Here is a 17995-nt window from a genome sequence, read left to right on the forward strand (position 1 = left end):
CCATTGGTCAGTTCTTACTTTCCAGGGCTGGCAGTCTGTGATGCACTGCCATGGAAAATGTCCTTTGCAGGCCTGTTCTTGACATATGCCCAAACACTGTCCTTTGTGGATTTTTAATGAGAGCATAATTATTTGCTCTGGGGTTTTTTTGTTACACTTTTGTATTTTAGGTAGGTTTGAAACTCTCAGCACTTTCCGTTTTTTAAGAGCATGTATCTGGTGCTTGTCAGGTTTGCCACAGGAAACAAAACTGTTCTGACACCTACAAAAGCAGCAGAGTTAGCTCTCCCTGATGCACATCAGTCCTCAGTTCTGACAAAAGGACTTCAGGTTTCCAGACCTTCAGGAGCCCTTCAATGGAGTAGCTGCTCCTCCAATTACTACTAAAATAATTTTAACATTCCCATTCTTCAGCATTAGTCTTCCAAGAAGCACTTTAGATTTTTATGATTTAGACCTCTACTTATTTCTCTCATCCTCTGGAGGATGATTTATTCATTACTGATAAAGAAGAATAAATCAACATAATAATGTAGCAAAGTATATTATTTTCACATATTCATCTTCTAAGGATTAACCAGATGTCTGCCAGATGCTTTCCACATAAAAAGCACTGCACAGTCACTATTTATTACTATCAATTTAAGTGTTTCACATAAAACTGCTTTTGTTTTCACAGGTTTATGTGCAGACTGAGAAAAAAAAAAGAAGCACTTTGCACCTTAACATACAATCTTTGCCTGAACAACTGAGTTTCTGTGCTGTGGATTTGTGTTCTCTATTTATATCCTCAGCAGTACATGTCCACTCAAGTAGACTGGACAGAAGAAAGAAGCCATACCACCAACTCCTTTGCAGCCTGGGCTGCCTGCCAGAGGGAGTAAGTTGCACTTTCTTAATGGAAGTTGCATTAATTATCTTGTAGAATGACAAATGGTGTAAGAACTCCTCTTTCTTTTTAGAGTTCTCTATAAATGTCAGTAGCTAAGTGTATTTCACTTCACATCTAGGTATTCATATATTTGTGGAAAGAACCCCTGTGAGAAGGAAACCTTGCATAAATATTCACAGTACTATAAGCCTTGCAGGTACAGGCAGGAAAAAACATCTGGGCGCTGGCTTGAGGAGACATTCCAAAAGAGCAAATAAAATTTCAGTATTTTTTAACCTTTTATTGCTCTAAGCTCTTGTCAAAACCAGCTACTTATGAAGAATGTTCTGATAATATAAACATTGTTCTGTTTTGAAAAGATTGCTCATGAAGATCAGATTAGCACTGGTGCTCCAATTAACATCTGCTGAAGAATTTTTAGTAGCTGCAGCACTGGAAAGCCATAAGAAAAACAAGTGCACTAAAAACCACTGAGTTTAATATGTGGCACATTTTTTGTGTATTTAAATACTGCAGTATGCACATACACAATATTTTGTAAATACTGTGCTTCACAATTATGAAAAATAGTTGTTGACATACATCAAATTATCTTATCGTATTGTATTTGACAGTGTTTCCATTTTTTGCAGGGAAGTACTGCCAAAAAAATACTTGGATAAAGAACATATAAAATCTTTACTTTTTAAGTCAAAATACTGTTCCAAAATAGTGTCCATAGCACCAAGAGAAGACATTATGGCCTCTGTATTATTTGACCTGGCTTTATTAAGTGAGAGATGAAAGTAAAAAAGGTCTTGCCTTTTTTACATTTGGTTAGGGCCTAATAGAAATCTGTAAATTGGCTTCCTTACAATTCACTCCAGAAATGAAGTCAAACCATCCAACTCCTAAAATTTACAGTGTCATTCAACAGTTGACAGAAATATCTTGGTTCTCTTTGGAACCTCTGCTGAGGATCAAGTGTCCATTTATAGTCCGTTTAGCAGAAATACATAAAGAACAAGCGTGTTCTGAAGCCCTATCTCACTCTCCCGTCTAGCACAGGTTTGCACAGTGCAGCCAGAAACTGGTTTCAGACAGCAGAGAAAACCTAAAGAGGATAAGACCTCATTTTGGAAACTCCTGAATCTCCTCTTCATGCTCATATAACAGCACTTGATTTGGAGGGAAATACTGGTGAAGGGCACAATTCCAAGTACTTGCTGTAATGCTCTTGGAAGTCTTTTGCCTTGCCATGTACAAAAGGTTCAAGATGATACTCTGGAGGATTCTCCGCTGCTGCCTTCTGTGAAGTTCTCTGGCCTTTAAATAGGTTTGACTGAGCCCAGGTTAAACAAAGGAAATTAATTAAACAAGTTATGAAGGCAAAATAAAGATACTCCCTGTATGGTGATGCTACATTACTGTTTATACAGAGAGCCTCCATCAGTCATAAGAATGTTTTCCCCTCCCACCAAACCACCAAATTTTCATCAAATTGAGTAACAGAACTTACTTTTATCATCATCATAAGATCCTCCGGAGCTATTACTGTATCTTGATTCTAGTCGGGTATGTGCTCTGATTACATTACTGAACCTTCAAATACAAGAAAAATCTTCATTAAAAACACAGACTGACATTAAACATCTGGACTACGTGTTTACTCTACAAAAACAAGCATTTCCTTAAGCATGCACTTTTATGTGCGAGCGGACGGCAATGTGAATGTAATGCTGTTTCTTTCCACAAAAGAAGATTTTTACAGCCAGTTTCTGAGAAGTTCTAACAGTGTGCTCCTGTGTCACAAACTCTTAAAATTTAGCAGAGGAGAAATTCTCATGCTGGCAAATGTGTGATTTTCTCGAAGCAAGAAACTGTGCTAAGGCTGAACTGAGATATAAACTGTTCATGAAGCCAATATTAACAGACCTTCTAAGACTGACACATTGGTTTTGAAGTGCAGATGCACTTACAGCTTCTAGTGTCTTTGATAATGTAAATGCCAGCAATGAATTCAGGCAAATTATTTTTTTTTTCTGACGAGTCTTTCAGCAGGAATCAGAATACCAGTATCAGAACATTGTAATCTTCCTTTCATTTTTATCATACAGTCTCTGGCAGATTTGAATGCCAAAAACCTTTTTGGAGTCACATTTAAAATTCACATAAGACAAGAAACCCTGAAAACACAGTTGAAGTATAGGAGGAGATTAAGTTTGCCTAACTTACCTGCTTAACTAACTAACTTAAACAAAAATCTAACTTAAAACTATATGGCCATAAACATTTAACTAAAGAATAATAACAAGTAAACCAGAGCAGAAACAGTTTTATCTTTCTTTTAAGTATGTTTCTAGTGCATATGCTGAAAACCATCACTTTGAGTCATCTTTACTTTCAGTTTGAAATCTTAGTACTAAGATAAGTGCCATTTCTTCCTTACATTGAAATTAGCAGATAGACATAACTCACTTGGCAAAATGCTACTCATGTTTGTAACAGGTAGAGGGCAAGCATTTCAAAAGGTTCTGAAGTACAGAAAAGTTTGCTCACGTAATTCTTTGGACCTCTAAGCCCTGAACATATGGAAGGTGGGTTGGACTACTGAAGTGATACTACCAACGATCAGTAACAACAGACTAATATAATAGTATTACACTTACTGATTAATGCTATTAGAAGTCATTCAAATTTCTCTTACAAAAATAAGAGGGTTTCAGCGAGAGAAGAAATATATATCTGTCTGTGCTAGAGGATCTGATGGCCCTTAAGCTTTGCATTTATTAATTCATTCATCATTTTTCAGTATGTACCATAAGTAGCAAAGGACTAAACTGAATATATGATTTCTAAGCAAAATATTTTACAGTTTTCCTCTGTAAGATATTTTATCCAGACAAAGGAGGTGTCCTTGCAATCATGGATACAAATCTGCATACTACATTTTACTCACTGTCTATGAAATCAAAAGGTCTGGTCAAACCTGATTTTTCACAAAGATTTTAGTAGTCATTATGTGGTACACACTCTTGATTTTCTTTCTCCTTTGTGGATAATGCCTACAAAACGGCAATCTACTTGGCACTATTAATTTAATGTAGGTTTAACAGATGTTTCTTTGTGATGTATTATTAAACAACAGGCAGGAACTAGAATCATGTGAACAGCTTTTTCTAAAAAAACTTTTACATACACTCATTTTAAAATGGTCTTACTGGGATAACGCCACTTAGGATCAGCCTGAACATCAGAGCTCCTCACAAAACAATGCAGAACTTTGTCCAGCATCTCACCCTTAGCCTAGGAAAACACATACACGTTGGAGAAAAAAACCCAGCAAACCACAAACCTTTCATCAGTCTCTTTCACCATTCTGTTCTCCTCTACATCAGGAAAACTGTCTTGGCCAGCCACAACAGTGTTGCTGCTGGAGGTGGTTCCTGTATATGAGATGTCAATAAGAACACCTGTTACATGCACCAGACAGTATTTGCAAAGCAATAAAAGCCTATGACTTAAATTTTTTATAGCAGCCACAGTCAAAGTGATCATCTTGGAAACACTTGTGCAGATGAATGAACACTTAACTCTACAAACCAGAACCTGCTTGCAGGGCTGAATGGTGTAAAGTTTACATGCTCTGAGGGACAGATGAACATAATTATGCTCTTCCACTTCTTAAACTAAGCTCACTCTAAGGTGACATAGCCTACTGTTTTCCAAGATTTTGGCAAAACACTGACAAGGTTAAATTTGGAGTTGGTGTCTCTTAAATATCTTTGACTACTGCAGCTTGAAAATAGCATTAGGCCTTCGAAAACAGAATTGCCGGAGTTGAGGCTCTCAGTTTTCAGGAAACTCTGCTCCACTGTATTTGTGATCACAGCTTTGATGATTACTTCTTTTTCTGAGAAACTAGTGGTAGAAGAACCATCTCATATGAGTTCTGAACAGCACTAAACATTGTTAACATCCTGTTAGAATAGTTGAGAGAATTAAGCATATGTTTATGAAGCATATACAACATTAGGAACTAAAAAACCCTGTAATTTTACATACGCAACAAGGCCCTGAAACTTGCACTTCATATACACACAGGTCTGAACGGGTAAAAAAGTAAGAGATGCTTTTTTCAATGACCCAAAAGAGCAGGAGAGCATAACTGAAAAGTATATTTAGGTCATACCAGAAGCTGCAGCTGAGGCTTTGTTACTGGCAGCAAAACGGTAAAATGGAGGATTATCACAATGCTGGACTATTGGGTTCACTGGGTCGGTTTGCTGAAGCTCAAAAAGAAGCTCTTCCATTGTCTGAATAGTGTTATTACGACACAGATATATTGCAACCTTTTTTATCTAAAGAAGAAAATAGCAAGTTATTAAACTCTGTCCAATGTGAATTTCCAAAGAGATCAATACATGTTACACTGCAGTACTGAAAAGGCTCAGAATGCAAATGTTACTCCTGGACAGACACCACAACCACACAACTGCATCCATCTTGTTCGTACAGAAATAAAACAGCTCACTTTGAAATCAAGGTAACTTCCCCAGCAGAGTGAGTCTGTTTTTGTTTACCAGCCAGAAATGAGCTGTTTAGGTACATATACAACACCCCCACCCCCACCCCTCACCGCCCCCCATTTGGTACCTATCTTTTAAGGATATCGGTATTAACTCTCAATCACATTCAGGGATTTATAGTTTGAGTATGTGACTTCCACTGAAGATGAACCTCACACTCTTGAATGGAACAATCTTCTCATCTAGAAAGCTAGATCCACTCAAATCTTCATGCTTGTATTTACAGATACAGTTGATGTGAAAGAGGTAGCTGCAGCCATAAAGAATAAGCCAGGCTCTGAGTAGCTACTTATGTCTGTAATCAAAGTAATAGCACATGGAAGAAAGGCAGAGCAAATGTGTATATAGAATTCATGCATCCTGATTTGAAAAATTTGAGAGTATTGTTTATAGAAATTCTGTGAATTTCTATAAATCTTTTAATAAGACCTCAAATCTCACTGTATGCACCACAGCAATGAGGACTGCTGAGACACAGATCAAATGCAACTGAATTCTTGAGGAAAAAATAATGCGATAGCTATTAAAAGCAGAGACTCTGGCTCAAAAACATTTGATTCATAAACTGCTGGAGCTAGGAGACCATATGGGGAAGCATCCCTGTTTGCTTGCCTTCTTGTTTATAAAGATGTCCCAAAATAGATGCTTAGAATGGAGCTAATACACTGGACTGAACTGCCTGTTGGCCTCACCAAGTACTGCTGTGCTTACACTCTTAAATACCTCCACTAAAATAACTTCCTGACTGCTTCTTTTCTCCTTTTCTCTCTCCTTTTCTTTGGCTTAGAGAAAATGCACATATTCAAAGTCTCTTTTACTGTGGTAAGAATTTCCCAGGGGCTTTCCAGATATAAATCCACCTCCTTTCCAAGGATCATTTCTAGTTGGGCTGACAGTGCCACTTCAGCTTCTTTCACCCCAGGAGTCATGTTCCCTACACTGTGTCTTTGCTGAAGAGGTTTCTGAACTGTAGATATTCTGAGAAGTCTTTCAGTACATATGTGAAAGAAAGGACAGCTCAGCAATTCGCACTGGGACACTGGGAAAAAATGCTTAAAGGAAATATAAGAGACAAAGCAATGAATTTAGCTGATTAAAAAAAAATAAAAAAATGTAAGTCAGACATGCTTTTGGCTTGGACCTGCACAGGCAGAACAGATGGCTGAAGGCATGAAGCAGCTGGTGACTGCCTTCGGGCACAGAGGGTTCCAAAAGGAGATGGGTAAACTGGCGATCTTGCAACTGCATGGTCTTTAGAGCCCAGGTGAGCTGGAACAGTGCTGATAAACTGTTCGACTTATCTTTATTTGGTAATGTGTGTTTGTTATTTACATGATAATGGAAGATACATGTTTATGGTATGAGCAGTCTTGTGTAGTTAGCAGAGTGAGGTATGATTTCTGTAAACTCCAGGGCATTATCAGAACACTGAGCAGATGTGTGTGATAAGCCCGAGTATTTTCCTGCTCCAGAGAAAGCTATCAGCTAAGGGGTGACTCATAAACACAGTCAGGCTTTCTACAGAAATTGAAAATGTTTTCAGATTTTGCAAAATCTGAGAATCAGACGTTTAACTTAGCATTACAAATCACAGACTAACAGGGTGGCACAAAACATAGGAACCTTGTCAGCTGCTGCCACCAGTGAAGACCTGATTGTCTTGTGAACAGCCACTGGAAGCCTGGGAGGGAGAGCAGAAAAGTCTCACATGCAAAATAAGAGCTGCTGAGCAGAGAAAGCTGGTGATGCCAAAACAGACTTCTACTTCTCTCTTTGTGGGGTAAGAGGACTGTCTTGTCCTGGAGGAGGACAGGACTATGAGAGCCAACGCTTCAAGGCAAGGGGGTTTGGAAAGGATTTGAAGAAAGAAGTGCTAAGGGGGTTTGATGTAGGCTGCTTAGAGCTGTGGGATGGCAACAGTTTTGGAAAAAAGATGTGTTGAGATCTCTGGGTTGGCAAGTATCTGTATGGGGGGATGAGGTACATGAGGGGCTCCTGAGCAAGAGGCAACAGGGTTATCAGGCATTTCCAATCAGGTTATACATATTCAGGAGTGAGACACACACTCAGCGTAGGACTACTCCTTCCTCTTAGGAAACTGCCCCTAACCCTTTATGTAAGCTGTCAAAAATACAACAACAGCCCTCACATCATCTTTTATCTCTGTGATTTCCACTTGTTCTCTGTCAAGAAAGCTCCTCCTGATGGAGGCCACCTTTGGGCTCAATCCCAAGTCTGTCATAGTCAGGTTGGAAAGAACCTGGGAGGTCTCTCATCTAACCTCCTGCTCAAAGCACGGTGAACACTGAACGGAGAGCCTCTGCCACTGTGTCACAATTGATGGAAACATCTTTATTATCCTCAACATTCTTGGGATCAACCCCTTTGCCTTCTTCTCATATAAACCTTGAGCTTGTTCTTACACCAACTCCACTTTCAAATCTCTCCTCTTTGGATTAGCTAGGCCATGATGACTTTGCATATATATGCACTGATTTGAGAACACAGAACAAGAAACCATACAAATAAAAGGAAACCAACAGGATGTCTATGGTACAGTAACAACATCTTGAAAATCTTTACAGGCTTCTATATTTCCTTTATTTTATTATGCATAGCAGTTATCATAAACACTTTAAGTGAAGTATTATTTCAGCAGCTGTAAATGAAGTATGTTTATGAGGCTTTTTAAGTAAGTTTAATCAATTAATAGTAATTCCAAATTTATTTCAGAAATCAATAGGAAGAGGGTAACTAATAAACCAGCCTATTATAATTGTGCTGGAAAATCTGCTAAATTTAGATTCTGTTTCACCCAGCAACTGAGCAATAAGGAACATGGGAATGGGACTATCATGCTTTTCTCAGACAGCCCTGATTTTATTTTAACTTGAATAATAACAATATCCTGCACAGTTTGACTTGCACATTGCAGGAACAGTTATATAATTCTTGACAGCCATGCAATGACAAAAGTTGATATGGTAAGAAGCTTATAAATGTTAGCTATCTTGTGTCTCTTGAGGTGTCCCACAGAAAGTCTTAGTCTGCTAAAGGAGAAGAGAATGTAGCACTTTCTTAAAATTACACACTTTTCTGAAGTAATGCCTAAATCTTTACAACAAAAAACCTAGTAAGATTATAGCGTGTTATGTTCCATTCATGATATAACATCCATTATTTAAAGGACTTTCCAAATTTAACTACTAGCTTTGTAAACTATTGATTACTGAGAAAAATCATAAGCATTTAATATTTTTACTTGTCTTCATTCTTCATGCAAGTTATTTAACCTCTGAACATCCATTCTGCCTTTTTAATGTTAAATACATATATAAATTGCATATTTTTATGTAATTCTGACACGAAAAAATATTTCTAATTTTTTTTCTCATCCATTCTCATGCAATTTATGGCCAGGCCCTGTTACTGGCCTCTTACACAGACATGCAAAGCTCCTCTTTGCTTGAGAGATGCCCACCTCTTGATTGAAATGAGGTGTGCTCTGCTGGTGGAGACTGAGATTCCCACTACTCAATTCTTTTCTTGAATTTCAGTTTCTTGGCTAATTCTCACTATTTTAGTGCTGTACAGTGTGCTAGGGAATACTTTGGTACTTCTTATTTTTGAAACAGAAATTAATTTTCTGCAGGTGACATCTGTTACCTTCATTTAAACCTGTGCAGCTAATAGTAAATAAAATAAAGTGGAAACACTTACATAAGGTAAAAGGATGGTATCACTGCTAACACCACACAAACTAATGAGAAACTGCAGTGTTATCCTAAGGTTGTTACTCCATTTTTCATTGTTGGCCAAAGCATTCCAGACATTCTCCATCTCTGGTCCAGGAATTTCATCTCCGTACTGCAAAGGATCATAGGCATACATTTCTTGAAATATGCAGATCTCCAAACTAAGGCATGCTCTTTTAGAGCATTTTCTTATGCAAAATCAACAGTAAAATGCTGTAAAAAGTGACAAAACAGTATTTTCAAAAGCTACCTCATAGCCTCCAAAGCATAAATTCTATTTAAACGTATTTAGGTTCAGATTCACAGAAGGGCTTTAAAAAAAATAAAAAGAAAGCTTCCAGGAATGTAAATTCAAAAGTTGATCCTAAATTCAAGCAGCTTATTTGGTTTCATCTTTACCATTGTTCAAGCGACTGCAGTTCTGGCTCTGCATGTCTGTACCTAAGTGCTTCAGCCTTCACAGTAGTGAACAATTTGGCAACTCTTTCCCGAGTAAATCCTAGCAGAATTAAGCATTTCGCAATGAAAATGAGCAGCTTTTGCTCCCTTTTGCAAGACATGGTTATAGGAATGACTTCCTTTTGTCCAGTCAGTTAAGTGGTTAGTGCATGCATCCAGGATGTGGGAGTGCAGAACTGAAGCTGTTCCGTTCCCTATGTAATGCTACTGGCTCCCACTTTGAGAAGAGTGTTTTAAGCACTGCACAGACTGACATTCTGCTAGGAGAGGAGTGGCAATCTGCAGGTCATGCTCTTCTGAAAATGATTTAATACATATTAGCTACATCTACACTGTCACTGGCATCTACATCTACTGTCTTCTACTTTGGCACTTCTAGGTGCCTGATGCCAGTCTCAGTATCACTCGTACAGCCTCAGAGGTAGTTCTTCAATCAATATGGTTTGAAGAAAGCATACTTGTTCACTTTGGAACAAACACTTTGTGTGGTTTTGGATGCAACTTACTCCGAGAATTGCTGCTGATAGGCAGTAAAGGTGAGTCTGCATCACATCTGTTTTCAACCCATAAAATTCCTCTAACAATATCCTAGAGACTGTACCATCAGACAATTCATGAGTCAGTATCATCCCCTGGATATACAAGTATCAAAAAAACTTCCTGGTGGGCTGAACCACAGCCCCCGCATTATGTCAGCCATGCTCATATGACAAAATGCGACCAAAATAATAATTGTTTTAGTTACAGGACCTCAGCATGAGGCAAGATCCAGAATCAACTGCTATATAGCATGGATACACACATTCTGCTCGAGAGAGGATTAACCCTGAGCAGGTTAGAATACGTGAGGCACCCTGTCTTGTATGACATAGGCCCCATGCATTACTTCCTGGGGTTTATGTATTTAGCAGTTGAGAGGTATGTACTGAATCTGGCAAAAGCAGTGCCAGAGCAGGCACAGCACACTGGTATAGCAGCCTGCAACTCAGCAAAGAGAAGGAAAAGATGGATTCCCAGTACCTTCTTCACCAGCTGTTTCAGGCATTTTACATGAAACAGTAACTGGAAAAAAGGAATCCCATGTCCTTTTTTAGGACCTGAGATGTAAAATAGCTTTCTTTTTACAAAAGAATGCTTTAACTAGCACCTTAGAAATTTATAGTGTTTTCCTTTTCTCTATCTTAAAGAATATTGAAGTGTTTCCTAGCAAGTACAAGAGCTTCAGTAGGACAAATTCCAGGTGCTCATTCTCACCCTCAAATAAACCTTAGACATTAACCCAGGAGGTGATACAGGAGGGAACTGAATTTAGTTCCTCTGTAAGTAATTTTTAATGCTGTAAGTATTAAGTTGTTTTTTTTTAAAAGGGTAAAACATTTTTCTTTGTCCATGTTTTGAGAGATAACAGTTTTAGCATTGTCCTTAAAAGAAAAACTGAAGGAATTCCTTCCAAAAACAAGGTTGTGTCTGACTAGAACAGACTGTTCCAGATGCAAAATTTCTGGGATCAGAGAGAAAAAACCCAAGTACCTTTTGCTTAAGAAACCTAAGTTTGAGTATTTCAGGAATTGTTTTACAGATTGTTTTGTCTGTTTTGCTTTTTTTACCTTAGCTGTCATGTACATGAGATTATTAAGAACCAGTGATGTGGCCTCAGGAGAGCCCCAGCCATTGCCTTTTAGTCCACTTGTGACCGCTATTTCCCCATCCTTGTCCTTCAGTTCATCTTCTGGAGTGGTAGGGCTTGAACCAGGGAGCAGCAGTCTGTTGTCTACAAGTTCAATGTTATGAAGCCATGGTAACAGATAGGTAAGCATGATCTGTCTTCCATTTGGATGTGTTGTTGGAAATCTCTGGCTTACCTCTAAAATAGTAAAAGTTGAAAAGGACAACATATCAGTTTATGAAAGAAACCTTAAATACATGGTTTAAATCAGATTTCTGCCATGTGTTAGACCACTTGATAGTTTTTATCTTGCAAACCACAAGCATACAAAAACATGTAGTTGAGCTTCCTGAACAGAAATGTTAATTTAAAGCTCAATAACAGCAAGCAACTGGTCAGGTCTTCTGTCTAAAACAACTAACATAGTTTGGGCTTAGAAACAGAAAGTCACCCCTTGTTACTGTGACATATTATGTATTAAGTGAAATGGATGTCCATAAAGAGGGAAAAGGATAATTCAGTTACTGGTGGTTATTCTGGAATTTCCAGAGCTTTTGGAGAATTACAATGAACACTGAAGAGTGTTCTGCAGAACTACAAGCACCCCATCAACCTCCACATTTCTAAGGTATAGTTTAAATCTTAAGGCACTTATTATACCAAGTTTACAAAAACATCTTGCATGTATTAGGAGTCTTACTTCCTGTGGGGAGGCCTGTAAAATTAATAGTCAGCTGTCAGTCCAGGAGTGCTTGTATACAGCACTTTATATAGTTTATAAAAGAAGAATTGCAAAGTAAGGGAAAGGGATTTGGAAAATCTGGGTTAAGAAATACAGTGACAGGCTTCCTGCCAAGGTGAACCACATTAGCTCTCTTTACCAGAACTATTCTGTAAAATCAATACAGTTAACATTTCCTCTCTTTCCTTGCTGCCTGGTATTTAAAAATCTTCAAGACATACACTGTTCTCCCTCCTTATGATTCCAGATGTATAAAAAGGGACTTTGATTGGGACTCTGTATCTGAGTTCTTTTAAATGACAGAGCCACTACAGCAACATGAATAGATGGTAACAGTAATAATGAACAACATTTGGGTTTTTTAAGATAAATGAGCCATCAGAATTTTTTCTACAACAGTTATTTATGGTATCTTGGGCACTGAGAAACGGATGATGTATTGTTCCTTGACCCTTCTTCTAGCCCCTACAGACGGAATAAAAACAACAGAAAGGGATTTTAAGAGCCAGTAAGAATTCCCACGATTACAGACATTATATTCTGTTGTATAAAAACTAGAGCAATGCATTAGATAGATTAAAAGAGAGATACATCTCAAAACTTCATTGTTCCCAGGAACAGTCTCAGAGTGGGCATATTCTGAATGGTGCTCCTACAGGTCTGATTCTTCAGTATTTTTTTCAGTAACCCTGACAAAATGTACTTCTGATAAAATCGATAGTAAGGCTTGCATATGGGGCAAATAACAGAAGGTAGAGACCACTCATTCAGAGTCTTTTGAATCATTGGTAAAACCGGACAGATGCAATCTATCTTCCCAAAGTTAAAGTCATGTTTATATAAAATGAAGAATTCTATCCTCACAAGTATCATCTATTACAGTAGAGTTTGCCAATGTCACTTTAACTAATTCAGGGCCTTTGTAATTTCAAAGTTACCCTAAGATGACACAAATGGCACAGTCTCCCCAAACAGGGTTTTTAAATAGCTATTCTGTACATTGTGTAAGTACCTCTAGGAAATATATATTGCATTTCTAAATCTGATTTGACCTGAACCAGAATGAAACCGGGTCAAGCTAAATTTATAAACAGAATTGCTATTCACAGGTGGAAATGTCTTAGCAGTCTACCATTTGTATAAAAATGTAAAGCTGATAAGTCAAACAGATACAGGTACCTGAAAAAAGTGGAAGCGTAAGTTCAGGATACATCCTTGCTAGTTCATATGAAAGCAGGGCAAGTGAGACACTGTAAAGAGGTGGCAATGGACCATGTGTACCATACAAGATACTGCCTGGTCTTTGCTCAGCTACCTTTTTTGAATAAACAAAAAGCTTTGATTCAAGGATCTATAAAAGACAAAAAAAAGCCAAAAGTAATGAGACAATAAAAATTCATTAATTCAGGAAATGTCAGTGTTTCAAGTTTAGATACCAGAAAATGATCTATATGCTTCAGAGTACACTCTCCAAACTTGAAAGACACCATAGCTAATATTTTTCCATTAATTTTTCTATAAATATTCCTGTAAGAATTTATAGCCAAGATAAAACTAGTTGTTTGTTTTCAAAACAAAACTAGAAAGCAAATAAACAGTACTTTATAAGAAGCTCACATAAAACCCCCAAAGATAGGAGGACAAAAAACATAGCTGATACATGCCTGCATAAGTTGCATGGAAATTTCATAAATCTCTCTGTTGGTGTCAGATGCCTTGAACAGCACCAAGTTTAAAAGCGTCACTATATCAAAAGGATAGTTCCTAGAAGAATAAACAGTACATTTTTGTGAATGTTGGTGAGGAATGCAGATTATATTCACTCTGGTTTACTCTGTAATATGGTCTAAAGAGAATGCCATCTTTCTTTTCTCTGTTCTACCACCAGAATATGAAAGGGAGCCCTTACAAATACATGCTGCTTGATCAAAGGGCAGTCTGGTGAATGGGAAGAAAGAAAGGATTATTTCTGATTACCTTAGGCTAATGCTTAGGAATGCTCTGAGTTACCCACAGTGAGAAACGCAATACCTGTCTCTGTAACTGTCAATTCATTTTCATTTGTAACATAAACTGTTATAGAACAGGCCAACACCCATAAGAGAAGATGGGTAGCATGAAAATTTCCAGGGACAAAATAGTTCTTAAGCCAAGCTACAATTAAAACAGTCCCGTTGGAGAAAAGACACTATCTCTGACACGAACATTCCCAGATGTTAGACAGTTCTATCAAAACAGTTTTTGAGGAGTAAACATGAAGAACTACTTCAAAAAGTCCACTATCTATAAAGTCAATATTAACTGTAAGGGTAAACATATTAAAGTGTTAACTTAAAGAAAATATTGCCAGAAAAGCAATTCTCATGTCACAATATTTGGATTTTCACTAAATGAATTTCCACTTTCCTTGATGATTTGTAAATGCACCTGATTCAATTGTGAACCATCTATTTCTTGTTATAGATGTGAGCTACTGTGTTCCTGGATAGGTGCAGAATACCTATTTGGACATCTTAGTGTTAAAAAACAGAGCAAACACAAGCACAGCATGGGACGTTCTTGGTAATTCCAAATACTAGCTGCAGTCCTTCCTCTACACCTGTCTCTTTGTCCTTCCACTAAATTTAGAAAATAATAGTAACAAAAAAAGTAAGGGAAGTAGCTTCTTTGTAGAAAGACGGACATCAGCAATGACATACATTACTCCTCATTTTACAAGCAGTTTAAGTAGTGGCCTCTCTATACATGTTGGTAGATGGTAGAGGAAAAACTGTTAACAGCTTTCAAATATGAATAAAACCCCCAAACTTGATAGAAAGTGGACTTTCACTCCAAAGTAAATCATGCAGATCATACTCTCACTTTTTACTGTAGGTATGGGAAAGATTAATTTTTAGGACACAGTGGCACAGGTAACACAATCAGCAGAAAAAAGACTGGCTGCAAGCCTGATATGTTTCTGTGTGCATTAAAAAAATCCCTTAAAATAACTGAGTTTGCAAACACAAAATTCCATTCATATTTAAAAAATCTCAGTATAATGCAGTTTATAGTCTAGTTGTTGCTGTAAGAACAAAATGTTTTTACAGATAAATTCTAAAATACTTGACCTGTTTTGATTTGCTATATCCCAAGTGTTTCTGTTGAACTATGCTGATCAGACGTCTTGCCAATTCATTTTTTGTCAAGAGTGAAATTTTCACTTTATTATAATTAGATGCAAATTATCTTCTTATTTTAAACTACCACTGAAATTCTCTATAAATTTTGTCTTGAAAAAATACCACAAAAAAAAAAAAGGATAAGTTTTCATGAAGGCCTGACACAATAGCAGTATTTGTATTTGTGTCTTCATGTAGCTTGTGCTTACTTAGCACTAGCAGCAACGATGTTACCAGTCTACAGGAAAGCAACTGGTAACCAAATCAAATGAAATCCACTCAGAAAAACAACAAAATAATGACTCTCAAGCCAATAACATTTAAAACATTTTTGCTTTTATAAAGTAAATGAAAAACCATGCCAAATCTTTTGAAACTAGACTTATGACCTATGTTCAAATTAGTGTTGTGGTTGTTTTATATTTTCCTGAGTAAAACAGTATTAAAATGCCACAGATTTCAAACTCAGAGTAAGAGCATCTTCTACCAAGCACATCACTTCATTTTCAGATTCGCTTTTTTTTTATTATTTTGGAAATAAAGTGATACAGTCCCCAGGAAAGGTTTGAGAGGATATAACATAGGAGTGTGACTAACAATCCTTTACAGCACAAGCTGAACCCCCCAGTTTCCTTTACATTTGAAAGTGTTGATTAATAGGTTAATTAATACCTGCTTCCACACACAGTTGCAATGGCTTTGAAACATCCAGAGGCAAGCTGGTATGATCCAGTATAACATCGATCTATAGCCCAGTTGAAGAGATTGATTTGATCAGGATTCAGTTCTAGCAACAGGACTACAACTTCACAGCCAAGCTGGTGAACCTGAGCAAATAAATACAAGTCAAAACATGATTGGTGAGATCAGATATGTTCATTCTCTGCAATTCTTAGAGTGACATAGGCAAAACAAGGGGAGAATGGAGTATTCAAAATAAGTAAAAAGAAATCAGAAAATGTATCATAAATCTACTTCAAGGATAGCAGAGTTGAAATGTGACTCAAATTTCAATACTTCACACTTGAAAGAAAATTGTGTATGTAAAAAGATTACATAAATGAAATAAATTTTCAAAGGAGGTTTCCAAAATTAAGCACAGAAAAAAGCAGAATATTTGGAAAATCTAGGACACTTGATAGGTGTTCTTAGGCAACTTCCACTGGCAATGATTAACTTATTTGTTAAATGCTTATTCCCTACTTCATGTAAGTTTCATAAAGTGACACACTTTCATGTATCCTTCTTTTGACTAACACAGAAAGATGGCAGACAAAGAAACAGAACTTCTGCAAGCCTGGGGCCATGAAAACTTGTATATTTAATCCACCTACATCAAGCAATCTAACAACTCTCCCTACAGACCTTGTATCACTCTAATCCTGGTACCACCACTGCTACAAATACATTATAGCTAAGGCTTGGACTGTGCCTTACTGTTCCTTCAGCAAAGGATAGTACTGGAACACCAAGCACTAATGCCTATTAATATTCCGTCACTGAGTGTAGGTAACTACTTGTAAAGACTGTAAATGATACTTAATGTCAAAGGACCAGGTAGAAGCCACCTCACCTAAATCTGAACTAGTTATATAGGCACTGAAATTTAGTTCCAGTCCTTCGTTACAATGATTAATCATGAATTATAGTGATTAGCTTAGGGGAAACAAATTTCACCTATCATATCCAAATTTTGCATTTCAAGGGGAAAAATTAAAAAAGGTAATTTTTGTGCCCACTTACTTTATGAGTGGTATATACCTAATGATCAATTAGGCATAGTGATATAGTATTTGTTGATAATGAAAACATATCAGGACGAGATGTATTATCTTTTCATTTCTCTTGTTCTGTCTGTTTCCTTCCCACATCCATAAGAATTTCAATTATACATATCACTTACAGCTATCTTTATAGCTCCATCCCTACCAGCATTCCAAGATCTTACGTAATTTCCAAAAGATGTTCTCTGTTGCTACCCCTTTTCTTCTACTTTGTCAAACCTTTCCTTTTGTAATCAATTATCATTTCTACAGCACGTATACTCTAGCTGTTCCACAAGTCTGTAGGATTTGCTGTCTGCATTTTTTCAGCAATCACAGTCACCTGTGCTGGTATGAGTCTTTTGTTTTTGTTTTTGGGTTTTTTTTTTTTCCCCCAGGAGAACAGCAGGTCAATATGCAAGACACCATATAGGGAAAGATCACTGCTTGCTCTCTCCATCTCTCTCTCTACATCTCTTTGTGTAACCCACCAATCTACTCTTAATCAAAGAGATAGTCCAATCAGCTATAAATACAGAAATGTATTTATGACTGGGTAGTTACAAAGTCCAAACCCATCTTCACAGAAACAGAAGAGAAAGTTGCAAGAATGATCTATTATATATTTTTTAAAAAGAAAAGAAATTCTCTTTCCTCTCCTGAATCATTTATCCTATCCTCTTGACTTTAGAAGGTCTACCCACTCACTTTCACTCAGATTTGTTTCACAAGCATCTATGTTACCATGCAGGAAGGGATTACACATTTTTATTCCACAGAAATTTGAAGCAGGTGGATGGAAGTACACCAAACAGAAATAAAAATAATTTTGAGATCGTGCCATTTTTAACCTTTATCAGCAGATGAAAAGCCTAAACTTCTGTTGCAAGCAACATGGAGCCATAAGGCAATTCTTTTATCTTATTATTTACCTACAACATATTTTCAGGAATAATAATTCTTTTACTGTTTAAATTCTTTAAAATTAA

At 37.0% G+C, this 17995-nt stretch overlaps 1 protein-coding gene across 4 annotated transcripts in view; it reads right to left on the bottom strand.

The window, feature by feature from the left end:
* FRY (FRY microtubule binding protein) overlaps positions 1 to 17995 on the bottom strand; it is a 247907-nt gene that overhangs the window by 57510 nt on the left and 172402 nt on the right. For all 4 annotated transcript variants that reach the window (XM_055802396.1, XM_027792033.2, XM_055802395.1 and 1 more), the window contains 8 exons: positions 15916 to 16070; positions 13747 to 13846; positions 13262 to 13433; positions 11282 to 11538; positions 9181 to 9327; positions 5064 to 5232; positions 4227 to 4317; positions 2391 to 2473 (listed from right to left, as the gene is read on the bottom strand). In XM_055802396.1, coding sequence (XP_055658371.1) covers positions 2391 to 2473; positions 4227 to 4317; positions 5064 to 5232; positions 9181 to 9327; positions 11282 to 11538; positions 13262 to 13433; positions 13747 to 13846; positions 15916 to 16070 — 1174 coding nt within the window. The remainder of the gene's footprint in view (positions 1 to 2390; positions 2474 to 4226; positions 4318 to 5063; positions 5233 to 9180; positions 9328 to 11281; positions 11539 to 13261; positions 13434 to 13746; positions 13847 to 15915; positions 16071 to 17995) is intronic.

Source organism: Falco peregrinus, chromosome 4 (genome assembly GCF_023634155.1).
Source record: "Falco peregrinus isolate bFalPer1 chromosome 4, bFalPer1.pri, whole genome shotgun sequence".
NCBI lineage: Eukaryota > Metazoa > Chordata > Aves > Falconiformes > Falconidae > Falco > Falco peregrinus.